At 47.9% G+C, this 14,822-nt stretch overlaps 1 protein-coding gene across 15 annotated transcripts in view; it reads right to left on the bottom strand.

The window, feature by feature from the left end:
• UBR5 (ubiquitin protein ligase E3 component n-recognin 5) overlaps nucleotides 1-14,822 on the bottom strand; it is a 2,036,132-nt gene that overhangs the window by 1,406,759 nt on the left and 614,551 nt on the right. For all 15 annotated transcript variants that reach the window (XM_085605144.1, XM_085605147.1, XM_085605145.1 and 12 more), the window contains one exon: nucleotides 11,094-11,248. In XM_085605144.1, the coding sequence (XP_085461270.1) occupies nucleotides 11,094-11,248 (155 nt within the window). The remainder of the gene's footprint in view (nucleotides 1-11,093; nucleotides 11,249-14,822) is intronic.

Here is a 14,822-nt window from a genome sequence, read left to right as displayed (position 1 = left end):
TTACCAGTATGCATCTGTTCTTGGCATGTAGGGCTGCTGACATTCATATCTGTGCATAGATCGCCGCCTAGTGTTGGGTCCGGATGTTTGCACGTTGTTGTCCTGGAAGAGTCTTCGAAGTATCCTTGGATAGGTGACTCCTCCCCTGGACTACAGTGCGCATGGGCATCCTCTCCATCCTCAGATTGTTTTTCGCCATTGTGGCAGTGATGGAGTAGATACAGAAAGTGATGACCATGCTTGCAGTAATTCTGAGAGCTGCAGCTGCGACAGGCGCCGGGGAGGAGGGAGGGCGATATGAATGTCAGCAGCCCTACATGCCAAGAACAGATGCATACTGGTAAGTAGCATATTCAGTTCGAGGCATGTGGGCTGCTGAATTCATATCTGTGCATAGAATACATAGCAGTGCCCTCTATTGGCGGCGGCTACCCGTGCCAGCTGCAGCGGTCTGAAAAAGTGTTTTGAGAACAGCCTGTCCTACAGCTGCCTGCTGTTTTGACTGCACATCTACGCAATAGTGTTTTGTAAATGTGTGTGTAGTGGACCATGTGGCTGCTCTGCATATATCATGCAGGGGAATATTTCCTAGGAAGGCCATGGAAGCCCCCAACTTACGTGTTGAGTGGGCTCGTGGTGGAATAGTTAATGTGCGTTTTGCTTTTTGATAACAGATTTGAATACACTTAACTATCCATCTGGCTATCCCTGCTTTGGAGATGGCGTTACCTTTGTGGTGTGGGGCAAAGGCAACGAACAGTTGTTTTGTCTTCCTGAAGGGTTTAGTCCTATCGATGTAGTACATGAGGGCCCTCCGTACATCTAGTGTATGTAGTGCCCTTTCTGCAACAGTTTGTGGGTTTTGGAAGAAAACTGGCAGTTCAATAGTTTGATTCATGTGGAACTGCGATATTACTTTGGGCATGAATTTGGGGTTGGTACGTAGTACGACCCTGTTGGTGTGAACCTGTATAAATGGCTCTTGAACGGTTAGTGCCTGGAGTTCACTAACTCTTCTTAGGGAAGTGATCGCTACAAGGAAGGCCACTTTCCAGGTAAGGAATTGAATCTCGCATGAGTGTAGAGGTTCAAAGGGTGGACCCATCAGGCGTGTGAGGACCAAGTTGAGGTTCCACATTGGAGCCGGTGGGTGGCTTGGTGGAATGACTCGTTTGAGTCCTTCCAAGAATGCTTTGATGGCAGGCACTCTGAATAGAGAGAGGTGCTGCCTGGTTTGCAGATAGGCTGAGATTGCGGTCAAATGGACACGTATAGAGGTGTACGCCAGATTGCATCGATATAGGTGTAAGAGATAACAGATGATGTTTTGGATGGATGCGTCCAGCGGGTTGATGTCATTATTACCGCAATAAATGACGAACCTTTTCCATTTGGCTGCATAGCAAGCTCTGGTAGTGGGTCTCCTGGCCTCCTTGATGATGTCCATACAGTCAGGTGGCAGGTTGAGATAGCCAAACTCTAGGACTTCAGGAGCCAGATCGCCAGATTCAGCTGTTGCGGATCTGGGTGCTGAACCTCTCCATGGTTCTGCGTCAAATGCGCGGGTTTGATCCGCAGCCTTTGATGCGGCACCACGGAAAGTTCGAGGAAGGTGGTGTACCACGGCTGGCGTGCCCACGTGGGAGCAACTAGGACGAGTGTCAGGGAGTGTTGTCGGAGTTTGCGGGCCACTAGCGGTATCAATGGCGCTGGGGGAAAAGCGTACGCAAATCTGCCGGACCAGTTCATCCATATCGCATTGCCCTGCGACTGCGGATGTGGGAATCTGGCGGCGAAGCTTTGGCATTTTGCGTTTTCGCTTGTCGCGAAGAGGTCTATCTCCGGATGACCCCACTGCTGGAAGTACGGTTGGAGTACTGATGGGTGTAACTCCCACTCGTGCATCTGGTGGCTGTGTCTGCTGAGCAGATCCGCCATCTGGTTGTCCTTGCCAGGGAGGTGTTCCGCCATGAGGAACATGTTCCTTTGAATGGCCCACTTCCACATGCTCTGAGCCAGATGAGACAACTGTGGAGAGTGTGTTCCTCCCTGTTTCTGTATGTAGTACATTGCGGTCATGTTGTCCGTCCGGATCAACACGACCTTGTTGCATAGATGTACTTTGAATGCCTTCATGGCTAGGAAGATTGCCATCAATTCCAGAAGGTTGATGTGCAATTTCTTTTGTTGTGTTGTCCATAGTCCTTGCACTGTGTAGTGGAGTACATGAGCTCCCCATCCCTGGAGAGACGCGTCCGCTGTCAGTACTATCTGTGGGACAGGCTCTTGGAATGGTCGGCCCTTGCAAAGGTTTTGTGGATTCCACCAATGCAGAGAGTTGTATGCCCGACCGCTCACCAACACTAGGTCCTTTAACTGTCCTTGAGCCTGATTCCACTGACGTGCTAGGCACTCCTGAAGTGGGCGCATATGTAATCTTGCGTGCGGGACTATGAAGATGCAGGAGGCCATCATGCCTATCAACTGCATAAACACTCGCGCTGGAAGTGAGTGATTGGGTTTGAATTTGGAGATCAGCAGTTGTATGCTGTTGATCCTCACTAAATTTGGCTGAGCTGTGGCCGCCAGAGTGTCTATAGTCGCACCTAGGTACTGTTGTACGTGTGCGGGCTGGAGATGGGACTTTGGATAATTTAGTGAGAATCCCAGACTGTGAAGAAGGTGAATGGTGCGGGACATGTGGCTTGCACATTGCTGGGCTGACTTCGCTTGAACGAGCCAGTCGTCTAGGTAGGGGTAGACGTGTATATGCTGCCTCCGTAGATGTGCTGCCACCGTAGCTAGGCACTTCGTGAAAACCCTGGGCGCTGTTGTCACGCCGAAGGGAAGGACTTTGAACTGATAGTGCTGCCCCTGAACAGTGAACCTGAGGTATTTTTTGTGTGAGGGGTGGATGGGTATGTGAAAGTACGCATCCTTGAGGTCCAGTGTGGCTAGGAAGTCTCCCTGCTTGAGAAGCGGAAGGACTTGCTGTAGAGTGAGCATGTGAAAGTGCTCTGAAAGAATGTACTGGTTCAGGGGTCTCAGGTCTAATATAGGTCTGAGCGACCCGTCCTTTTTTGGAATTAAGAAGTAGAGGGAGTACACTCCCGTACCCTGCTCGTGGATGGGTACGACCTCTATAGCGCCTTTTAGAAGCATACTTTGCACTTCTTGCTGTAAGAGCGTTAAGTGCTCTGAGGACATAGGACGGCTTCTTGGTGGTATTGTGGGTGGAGTGGAGGTTAACTCCAGACAGTAACCGTATTTTACAATATCTTTGACCCACCTGTCCGTGGTGATGGAATTCCACGTGGACAGGAACCTTTGTAGCCTTCCCCCGACAGGTGTTATGTGGTCGGGAGGAAGGGAGAGGGCGTCACTGCTTGTTCTTGGGGGAGGACCTGGTGTTGCCGTAGCCGCGTCCTCTGCCCTTTGTGCTGGAGCCACGATATCCACCTCGGGTGTTTTTATCATAGGTGGTCTGTGTATTGCCTTTGTTATATGTTTGTTGTGACCCCTGTCCTCTACCTGCTCCCTTGTTTCCGGGGCGACGAAAGGAGCCGCTCCGAAAGGACTGAGTTTGTAGGGCGCCCATGGACTTTGCAGTGTCCGTGTCCTTTTTTATCTTTGAGGGTGGTGTCAACCTCTGGCCCGAATAAATAGTCGGGGTTGACGGGCTGGTTCAGTATATTGTTTTGTACCTCAGGCTTGAATCCTGAGATCCGTAGCCAGGCATGTCGTCGCAACATGACGCTTGTGTTTATGGCTCTGGCAGCCGTGTCTGCAGCATCTAGTGCGCATTTGATGGAAGCGTTCGTTAGTAGCTGTCCTTCTCTGATGAGCATTTCTGCGCCTTCCTTGAACTGGTCAGGGAGATGTTGGAATATTTGCTCCAGTGTGTCATAGTGCGCTCTATCATAGCGAGCAAGGAGCGCTTGAGTGTTGGCTATGCGCCATATGTTGGCAGCTTGGGCGGCAACTCGCTTGCCAGAGGTTTCTAACACCTTGGACTCTTTGTCCGGGGGAGGAGTGTCACCTGTTGTTTGCGAGTGTGCCCTCTTGCGTGCATTCGCTACGACGATGGAGTCGAGTGGTAATTGTCCTTTGATGTAAGTAGGATCCCCAGGTGCTGATCTGTATTTTTTATCAATCCTGGGGTTTATCACTCGTGCCCTGGTGGGTTCTTTGAAAATGTCCTTGGCTGGTTTGAGGACCCCCTTCAACATTGGCAGAGTCTTTACATGTCTTTGAGGATGCAAAGGTGTCCATTAGAAAGTCATCTTCAATGGTATCAGAGTGAAGCTGTACCCCATGGTTATTTGCAGCACGTTCGATAAGAGCGTTGAACGCCACAGTATCCTCCGTAGGAGATGTTTTTGCCCCATAGAGTTGTTGGTCCTGTGCATCGAGAGGTGCACTGGGGTCTGCTGGGTCGCCCCAAGTCTGATCAGGGTCCTGCTGGTCATCAGGGTCCGTGTCTACATGGTAGGGGACTTGGTCATCCATGTAGTCCTCCAATGCATCTGTATCGGAGCGTGTGGGGGAGAACCGGTGTGGATCCTGGTAGGATGAATGGAAGGGTTCATAAAGGAGAGGTTCCGATTCTGCAGGCAACTTCCTTTTTAGTGGGATCCTGAAAGGGTCCAATGGCGGCTCCGAAGTTATCCTTCGGTCGTGGAGAATCATCCTGCCAGTGTCGGCGTCGATGATACGTGCCGGAGACGTCTCAGCAGGTGTGACCGTAGGTTGGGTGACCCGTGTCCTGAGTTGGAACATTTTTGGGATTGTTGACGGAGGCAAGCCGAAGGTAATGTTGGCCGGCACCGAAGAGGCTGCTGGAGCTCCGATCGAACCGGAACCCGACGTGTCCTGGAGGACAGCTGTGGTTTTGCTGCCTTGCGCCGCACCAGGTCGTACTTGGGGCGCCTTCGAGGCTTTGGCACCGGCCAGGCTCGTAGAGGCGGCCGTGGATTTTTTCGGCGCCGGCGGTTCATCGAGTCGAGGTGCAGAGATCACCGTCGAAGTCTTCGATACCTGAGGCTTAGGTGTCGTCGAGGGAGCGATGCGAGACACAGCAGGCGGTACGGCCCTTGGTGTCGTTGGTGCCGGTAGCCGAGCAGGTTTGTCGGTGCCGATGGCTTTTTTCCGTTTGTCGACTCCAACGTCGCCCGTTTCAAGTTCGGCACCGAAGTCCCTCTTGGTGCGGTCGGTGCCGACGCGGTGCGCTGGCGTCGAAGGCCTCGATCCGACCAGCGCCACTTTCAGTTTCGGTTTCGGTGGAACCGGAGCAGCTTTCGGTTTCGGTTTTGTGGTAGGGAAACCAGCCTGTTCATGTAGTAATGGCTGTCGCTGAACGTCCGAGGCCGGGCCCGAGGGCGGGGCCGAAGAACTGCGGGATGGGTCTCGGGTAAGGCCCGAAGGCGATCCCTCGACCGGAGCCATAGGCTGTGGCACTGGTGTTTGAACGGTTTGAACAGGTAGGCCTTGTTCATCATTGGAGCTACTTTCTTCGGCCCCTAAGGCCTCCTCGTCGTCTCCTACCTCGGTGTCGTCTTCACCTCTGTGGAAGAGTGACTCGTCTACCTCGTCCGATCCGGGTTCGTGTTCGGAAACGGGACTGGAGGGCAAGACTTCTAATTCCTCGACGTCTTCGGCCTCGTCGAAGATGTCTGTTGGGGCCGGTGCCGCGTGCTGCGCCTCAAGTCTCGCCGCTCGTCGATTCCGCAGAGTCTTCTTGGAACGGAACCGGGCACAGGCCATGCATGTCGATTCGTCGTGGTCCGGCGAAAGGCATTTGTTGCACACCGGATGGACGTCAATGTGTGGGTACTTCGCATTGCATACCGGACACCTTTTGAATGGCGTCCTCGATTCCATCGTCGAAGTAGTCGATGGACAGGTAAATGCGAAAAAAGTCGGTGCTGAAAGTTAGTAAACTAACAGGATTGTATCGAAACCCGACGCAAACTAGAGGCCTTTTGGCCTCGAAAAAATATTTTCCTAACTTGAGCTAAGATAGCACATCCGAACCCAATGGCGGAAAAAAACAATCTGAGAATGGAGAGGATGCCCATGCGCACTGTAGTCCAGGGGAGGAGTCACCTATCCAAGGATACTTCGAAGACTCTTCCAAGACAACAACGTGCAAACATCCGGACCCAACACTAGGCGGCGATCTATGCACAGATATGAATTCAGCAGCCCACATGCCTCGAACAATACATTTCGTATTTAGGTGGCTCCTCCAGACCTGGCACTCAGATACGTGACGACCTATAAAGAAAGAAGACACCCTGCAGTAGAAGACAACTGCCTTGGCCCCAACCCTACTGGTCTTTCTCCTGCTTTGACAACCTTGCGACCTGCCTTGCAACAGCAACCTCTGAATCTCCTGGGGGGACTGTTGCTTTCAACAAAAACTCCAATCTCCCGGGGACAGAGAACCTGTCCAGAAGAACCAGACTCCAAAGACTGCGGATCCAGGCGGATCCGCGTCACTGTCATGGCCCAACAGAGGGGGCGCCGTAGAGCAGGCACGGTATGAGCATGAATCAGAAGGGCCTTGGAACTACAGTCCCCATGATGCAATGGGGTAGATCTGCCATCCCTATAAAAGCCCCTCCCCCACGAAATCAGGTGCTTGTCACTCAAGTACCTGAGACCTGAAGAGAAGCTACGTATTTCCCAGCTCCCGTGCGGAGAAACCCGTTTAAACCCTACCAGACGAAGAAACCCGTGACGTTCCTCAGCGCGGAAGCACCGCGACGCTTGCAGCGTTCCCCAGCCGTTACGGGCTGGAAACAAGTTCAAGGAGTCCCTGCGGGACCAACCTTCGCAACACCTCCTTGCCTCCAGGAACCGACTCGAACTCTTCGCGCGGACGAAGAGCGCTACACCAACCCTGCATTCCCCCTTCCTTCGTAAAACTACCATTCCTTGCTACGGAAGTAGGGCGGGAGCTGAGTACTCTTCCCGACGAGCCTACCCACCGCGTTGCACTCCCACCGCAACCGCGGGGATTCCAGGCTCCTGGGAGGACTACAAGACCCAGGTGTCCCTGTGTTCAGTCGCTTAGGAACAACTCCTTTTCGACCCAGCTCCCTGTGTCCCGTCACCCCTTCCGTTGTCGGAATACCTTCCCCGTGATTCATACAAGACATTGCCTACGAATCTCTTGGTGCGCTTATGATAGCGCTGGACTTCAGCTTGAATCAGACGTCGAAGAAGCTGCACAGACCTACACGCGACAGGAGGATAAGTATCCTTTACCTCTATTTCCGAGACTGTGATATTTACTCCAAGACATTAGAGGTATTATTGTTTGGTGAACTCGCCTGTAGCTACGACCTCTGCCTTGTCATTACCTCTAGTAAGTGCCAACTTGCGGAGTGGGAGGGGGTGAGGAAGCGCATGATTGTTTCTGCCTCTGAATGTATGTTCTACTCTCGTTACAGGGCATAGTGGTATACACAGACAAGAGAGCACCCTTCCCGTCAAGCGGGCCCGAAGTACAGGCGACAACACTGTTTTTGTTTCCTTTGTCCCTTTTTTCCCTTCCCCGGTAGGGGTGTCATTTGTGCCGTAAATAATACGCTACGCGCAGGTGTCACTTCTTAGGGGAGGAGATTACCTAGCATCGTTCCTGCTGTATCCGGCTTTCAGGTCAGTGGTTCCCGTTACATCCCAGACCACGACAGTCACCCTGCCCACTCTGCACCCAACACCCACGGCCAGAGTCTGAGTGGCTCAACTGTGCAGTGAAGTCTTCCCAGCGATCCTGACCTCCAAAAGGCAGCTGCAGTGTGAATCCACAGGCTCTCCCGACCTCAACCAGCTACAGTAAGAAGACTCAGACGTCGAAAGGCACCCCTGCACCGAAGCCCCAGGGTCTTGGTGAGCTGAACCGACAGCACCACTACATCCCAACTTACCTCTGCTGCTGTTGGACTTTCTCGAATTTGCACCCTGCAGTCCCTGTGCTGCTGGTGGTGTATGTATGGTGCTGCTTTGTGCCCCCTGTGAGTGTGCTAACTCACAAAGCTTGGCCACTGCAACCGATTTACTTACCTGCAAGCAGTGTCGCTCCAGGCACCCCGTCTCCATTGGAAAGGATTGGGTTGAAATGGATTTGGACCTCTGAACCCGGCTGCCCCTGCGCCTCTGGTGGTGCAGTTTTGGTACTCACCTGACCCCTGGCCCTTGCTGACTTTTGGCTCCTTAGACTGGGATTGTAAGTTTAATACTTACCTGTTAACCACAATATTTTATTCCCCATAGAATAACATTGGACTGTGTGAGAAAGATTTTAAGTGTCGATTTTTCAAAGTGAAAAGTATTTTTTATTAAAAACGTACTTACCTGATTATGTAGACCTGGGTCTTAAAATAAATTACAAAGTATAATTTTACAAAATTGGTCTGGATCTCCTTCTTGAGTCATGGGTCCATTATTGATCACTGTTGGGCAATATATGTCTTACACTCCTCTGTGTTAGGCTTAAGGCTGCAAGCCCACACTACCACTAATAGAGAACTTTTGGGTTTTAAATTGAGCCCTGTACACTTTTTGGAAACCCCTGGCTTCAGTGCACGGTATTACCACCTAGTGATATCATATACAGAGCCAGCTTCCTACAAAAACCATAATGAAAAGAGTCACCCAAATATACAGTTGGATTGGTTGTTATTCTTTTAGGGGTCAGTAACTCAAAAAACACAGATCACGGTCAAGTTTTTCCTGTTGTCAAGTGCACCCACAGAAGTCACTGTGCCAAACAGAAGATGGTCTATTAGGGTTAGATTCTGAACTAAACTAAAATATATTTGTAAACAGAAAGGCAAAGACTAATTCCGAAAAATCTGGCATGTAAAACTCCTCCTTCCGACAACAGCCTCCCCAAGAACAAGGGTCAGAAGGCAGATTTTCACTTGAGGGCCTAAAGTAAAAGTGATCTATGGACATGGAGGGTTACCCCTCATGTTAGAAATAGTTGACATTCCCACACCATGACTCAAATTAAGCTCTTGGTGTTTATTTCCTTCTGAGCAGCTGTGCTGAGGCAATCTTATGGCTTCTGGATGAATTCAGAAAAGACAAGCACACACGCATGAACCTGGGCCTTGTCAAGTCAACTGGGCCTTGTCAAGTCAACAGGGCCTTGTCAAGTCAACAGGGCCTTGTCAAGTCAACAGGGCCTTGTCAAGTCAACAGGGCCTTGTCAAGTCAACAGGGCCTTGTCAAGTCAACAGGGCCTTGTCAAGTCAACAGGGCCTTGTCAAGTCAACAGGGCCTTGTCAAGTCAACAGGGCCTTGTCAAGTCAACAGGGCCTTGTCAAGTCAACAGGGCCTTCTCAAGTCAACAGGGCCTTGTCAAGTCAGATTGGCCTTGTCAAGTCAGATTGGCCTTGTCAAGTCAGATTGGCCTTGTGCATTGTATGCTGTGAATCAAGTTTGCTCCTTATGGCGGGCATGGTCTAGCTCCTCCTGAAGGCAGATAAGCTATCCTTCTTCAGTGGCAACGATGTAAAGGTTCTTCTTCTGATTGAGCTTTCTGTACTAAGACAGTATGACTCCTTGGTACCCTCAAGATAAAGAAGAAACCCCAGGGGCTTACGTATGATACTAGCACTCACTAGAATTCGCTTCAGTCTGTAGACTTCTTTAATCAGGGAGGACTAACCAGTCCTAGTTGATGGCCAGAACTCTGCTCAGTCAGACTAGCTCTCACTAGTCCTAGTTATAATATGTATTGCACTCCAACTCAGCCCTGCAACTGATCCTGTTGACATGGACATTCTCCAAAACAGTGGTTGTGGTATAAAGGCTTATCTCCCAAAACAGATATTGGCTGCCACCCCCACCACCACACAATAAATAGTCTGGGCTGAAAGGAAAGTAGCTATCCTTTAATATACTGAGACTACACCTTAGGAAACTAAGAGTCTTATGACAAAGAAGGAAAAGACAGAGCACCTCCAAGTTATCTCACAATTATCAGGTTTGCTTGAGGAAAACCAGAGCACTATTCAAACAAATAGGACAAGCTGGCACAGCAATTCAAAGTCCTCCATGTGACTTTAATTGATGGCATTATATGCACACAAAATAAATACATTAAAATGCAGTTTTAGAATCAACACAAACCCAAAACCAAATACTTGACAGAATACCTCATTTCAGTGTAGCAAGAGAAATCCGGCAACGCCAAGACAAGGAATAATTGAAAATACTACCTAACAAATTTGACACAAATAAAAATGTCTCAAGACCACCTCATAGGCACACCAGAGTAAAGTCACTGTCACAGTTCTTTAAATACGTTAATCCTGATCAATATAACGACATTTCATTCAATATAATTGTATCCATTAAACTGTATCAAATAACACAAAACTTCAAATAATGGTCCAATTCCACGTCGAGATGTCAATTGTTAAACTTTTATTCCAAATTCACACAGAGCAGCTGACGCACGTTTCGCCCGACAGGGCTTCCTCAAGGCTCCAAGATGAATGTATCTTTCATATAAACATTAGTTCTCTTGCAAAAAATGTCAGTCTTCGTTATGATCCTATCTCAGGGATTCAAATGTGACTTGTCAAGTGCATAATAACAGATCCAGTCACCATCAGTCTAGGCTTGTAAATTCCAAACTGTTTAAAATATAACGATCATCAATCTTGGGACCATATTACGTCCTCACTGCTGTCCTGAGTCCCGACAGCTTAACACCATATTCTTTAATACTTTAGGTGGATAAGTATTTGGCATTGTATTAGCACCCAATATTGAATGGTTAGAAAGTGATTGAGGAATCTTTATGACATATGTACACATGATGTGCAGATTAATATAGCATATCCACCTATTCGTTCTATATAAACAAAAATGCCTCAAGAGACTGCAATAAAATCTAACGTACAAAGTCAACAGAGCAACTGTAAAAATCCATATTTTCGTATGTGGCTGACATTTATTAGGAAGAATATAATCTTAGATGCAGTTAAAAGTTTCACAAAAATTAAGTACCACTGTACTGTGGAATCCTGAATGACAACCACATAAATGTATAAACTTATGGGAAAACAAACCTGTCCAGCTGTGAATATGGCAACATTTCGTTCATTCTGGCCTAAAAATGCAATGCTGCTGGTAGGAAAATTGTTTTCTTGTTCTGCTTTTCCTGTTGCAAGATCGAAGATGCAGTATCGGACCCAGGTCCCAGTCTTCAGAACTGCATGAACACCTTTGAAGATGAAACCAATAAGTTTAGAAAAGTATTGTACACAAGTGTGATATTTTCCACTGTTGCAGCAATCAACCAAACCTTCTAGCAGAACAAAAAGAAAACTTACTTACCTTTGATAGCGATCTTGTTGGTGGATACATAATCTTGAAGCAAATTAGGCCCAGTTAAATTTTAACTACGCTGGATAAATTGGGTAAATTATTATTTTTAACGTTACGCGAAATACTAAAAATTACGCAATTAAGCTACTACGCGGTGTTACGAAATTAAGCGTCATTCGTGCAAAATTATAGTGCAAGTACATGGGAATAACCCGAACGGCCAGAATGGGAGCTGCTTTTGCTTGCACCACTTGTGTTTTTTGGCACTACTTTTTGTAACCATAAAATGTGTCTTGACATCAAAAACTGACCCGATGACCCATTTTGGGATAACAGAGCTAAAGGACGGATTTGCATTTCACATAACTATGCACAATTTCATATAATTTTCCCAAAGTTTGCATGATTACACAAAAGCAAATTCAGCAAATTTCACAGCCATACTGCAAATTTCTCAGATTATAAATTAACCTTCCAGGCAGCAGACTGGCCTGGAAAAAAAGCTTTTCTACACACTAACTTCTCAGCACTGCCAGATGCGCCATTTGGCTACAGTGCGACCTCTGCTTTAGATAGGACGAGTTTATGAAATCCCCAACCAGCATGCTACCTTCAGTTTCAAAATATTTTCTGTGCCCCATCAAGGTCTGGGGAGAGAATACAAGAGTGCAAACACAACACGTTTGCGCATCCTGGGATCTTATTGCGTGAGGCTCTAGATCCTCAGTGGAGGAGAGGGCAGTAAATAATTGGTGGAAAAATGTATGTATCCACCAGAAGAAGAACAATAGTTACTTACCTGTAATCTATGGTTCTCCAGTATTGGTGTCTTTCATAGATTCACATGCCTGAATCATTCCCCGTCGTAGGAGTGGGAGTCCCACGGTACATAGAAAAGCAATAATTATGCATATAACAACCAAAAAACCCTGGTAACCTGAACCAGGAAGTAAAGTAGCCTAAGCTACCAGGAAAAAACTTCCACATCTATGACTATCACAGTCATTATATCCAGTCCAAACTGAGGCCAATCAGGCAACAGCACCCACCAGAATGTTCTCCTCAGAGGCTCAGGCTCTCAGATTTTCTCGCACAGGAGTGAATCAATACATAACAGCCTAAAAAGCTTCTGAGGGGAGGTGGGCGGGTTTCATGTGAATCTATGAAAGACACCAATACTGGAGAACCACAGATTACAGGTAAGTAACTATTGTTCTTCTCCAGTATTTGGGGTGTCTTTCATAGATTCACATGCCTGAATCCAAGTAGATAGCAGTACGTAACCTTATGCTCATAAAACGCTGCTTTGTATCATAGACCATATACATTATGAAACAGTAAGACTACAGAGAAATACATATGTGTTTCAACGTCTGGAAAACAATTTCAAGACAGAAATAGTATGGAAAAAAGCGTCTTATAAAAGCATAGTGGAGGAGGGAGAACAGAGGCTCACCTTATTTGAAAAGATTGCGTAGAACAGCTTGTCAGACTGATGCATCCGCATCACTTGCAGCTTCCAAACAGTAGTGTTTGGTAAAAAGTATGTCTGCTGAACCATGTTGCCGCTTTACAGATCTGATGAAGAGGCACACCAGCGAAAAGCGCTGTAGATGAAGAGATCGCTCTCGTAGAGTGTGCTCTTGGGGTCGCTTGCAATGGTCTTCCAGCTTGGTCATGGCATAAACAAATTGCAGCAGAGATCCAACGAGCTATGGTTGGCTTTGATACTGAATGGCCTTGGCGCGGTTTCCCATATGCTACAAAGAGTTGGTCCGATTTGCGTATTGATGCTGTCCGCTGTAAGTAAAACTTCAGACATCTCTTGATGTCTAGAGAATGCAAGGCCCTTTCTGCAGCTGTTAATGGATTTGGGAAGAATGTTTTCAAAATTATAGGTTCATTAAGATGGAAATCCGTCGGAACCTTTGGCATAAATTTTGGATTAGTGCGCAGCACTACAGATTCAGATGAGAATTGCAGAAAGGGTGGATGAACAGTGAACGCTTGGAGGTCACTAACCCTTCTGGTTGATGTTAAAGCCAGCAATAAGGAAACCTTCCAAGAGAGGAACTTTAAATCCACCTTGTGAATGGGCTCGAAAGGATGCCGCATTAGTTGTGAAAGCACTATATTAAGGTGCCAAGAAGGAGGTGGATGCCAAATAGGAGGGAACATCCTAAATAAACCCCTTAAAAAATTGTTGGATGACTATTGGAATAAAGAGAGTTAACACCATCCTGCCGAAACCTTGAAATTGCCGCCAAGAACACCTTTAGAGTAGAATGGGAAAGACCGGACCTTGCCAACTGTAGAAAGAAAGGCAGAATTTGTTCTGGTCTTGCATGGATAGGATGGAGATTAGCAGATTGACACCACATGCAAAATCTTTTCCACTTCAATTTGTAGGTTAACAGTTGCGGGTGCTTGAGCATTGGCCAAAACCTCTTGACAGTCTGGAGGGATATCTAGGTGTGCAAATTCAAGGTGTTGAGGAGCCATGCCGCCAATCTCAGCGATGTTGGGTCCGGATGATAAATTTGGCCGTTCTGAAGTGTCAGAAGCTGGGGAATTGGTCGAAACTGTATGGGCTTGGCCTCCGAGAGGAGGAGAAGTTCTGTAAACCAGTACTGGCGGGGCCATCTGGGAGCAATTAAGATCATGCGGCAAGGCTGTTGTTTGATCTTGCGCAGAACCCGTGGAACCAACGGAAACGGTGGAAAAGCGTAGGCATATATTTGCAACCAATTCATCGAAAAGGCATTTCCCAGCGATTTTTTGTGGGGAACCCAACTTGCAAAGAATGGGCATTTGCGGTTCTGGCTGGTTGCAAAGAGGGTCTAGATCAGGATGCCCCCATTTCTGAAACACTCCGTCTAGGGACAGTTGGTGTAGTTCCTATTCGTGATTTGACGATGTGGTTCTGCTGAGGGAATCCGCCAGAACATTGGTGATTCCCGGGACGTGAATGGCTTTAAGGCTGATCTTGTGACGGATCGCCCAATCCCAAATCTCTTGCTGAGATAGTAGGGCTGACCTCGTCCCGCCTTGTTTGTTCAAGTAATGCATACTTGTCGTATTGTCTGTTCTTACTAGTACGCATGCTCCTCTGATGATGGCTTGGAAGGATTTTAAAGCCAAGAATAGGGCTCGCAGCTCTAAGAGGTTGATATGCCACTTTCTTTGTTCTAGAGTCCACCTGCCATTGACTGTCATTCCTTGAAGGTGCGCTCCCCAACCCTCGAGGGATTCATCTGTGGTGATGGTGAAATCCGGCATTTCGACCAGAAATGGACAACCCTCTTTCAAATGCTTCATCTGACCCCACCACTGAAAGGCGTCCCGCATTCGTGAGGTGATGTGAATGATATCCTCGAATGACCCTGTGATCTGAAGTCATTGCAGATTGAGCTCCTCTTGCAACGGCCTCATTCTGTACCAGCAGTTGGGAATGAGATGAATGCAAGAAG

This window comes from Triturus cristatus, chromosome 5_1 (assembly GCF_964204655.1).
Source record: "Triturus cristatus chromosome 5_1, aTriCri1.1, whole genome shotgun sequence".
Classification (NCBI taxonomy): domain Eukaryota; kingdom Metazoa; phylum Chordata; class Amphibia; order Caudata; family Salamandridae; genus Triturus; species Triturus cristatus.
Note: the sequence above shows the minus strand (reverse complement) of the source record. Positions and strands in the feature narration are given on the sequence as shown.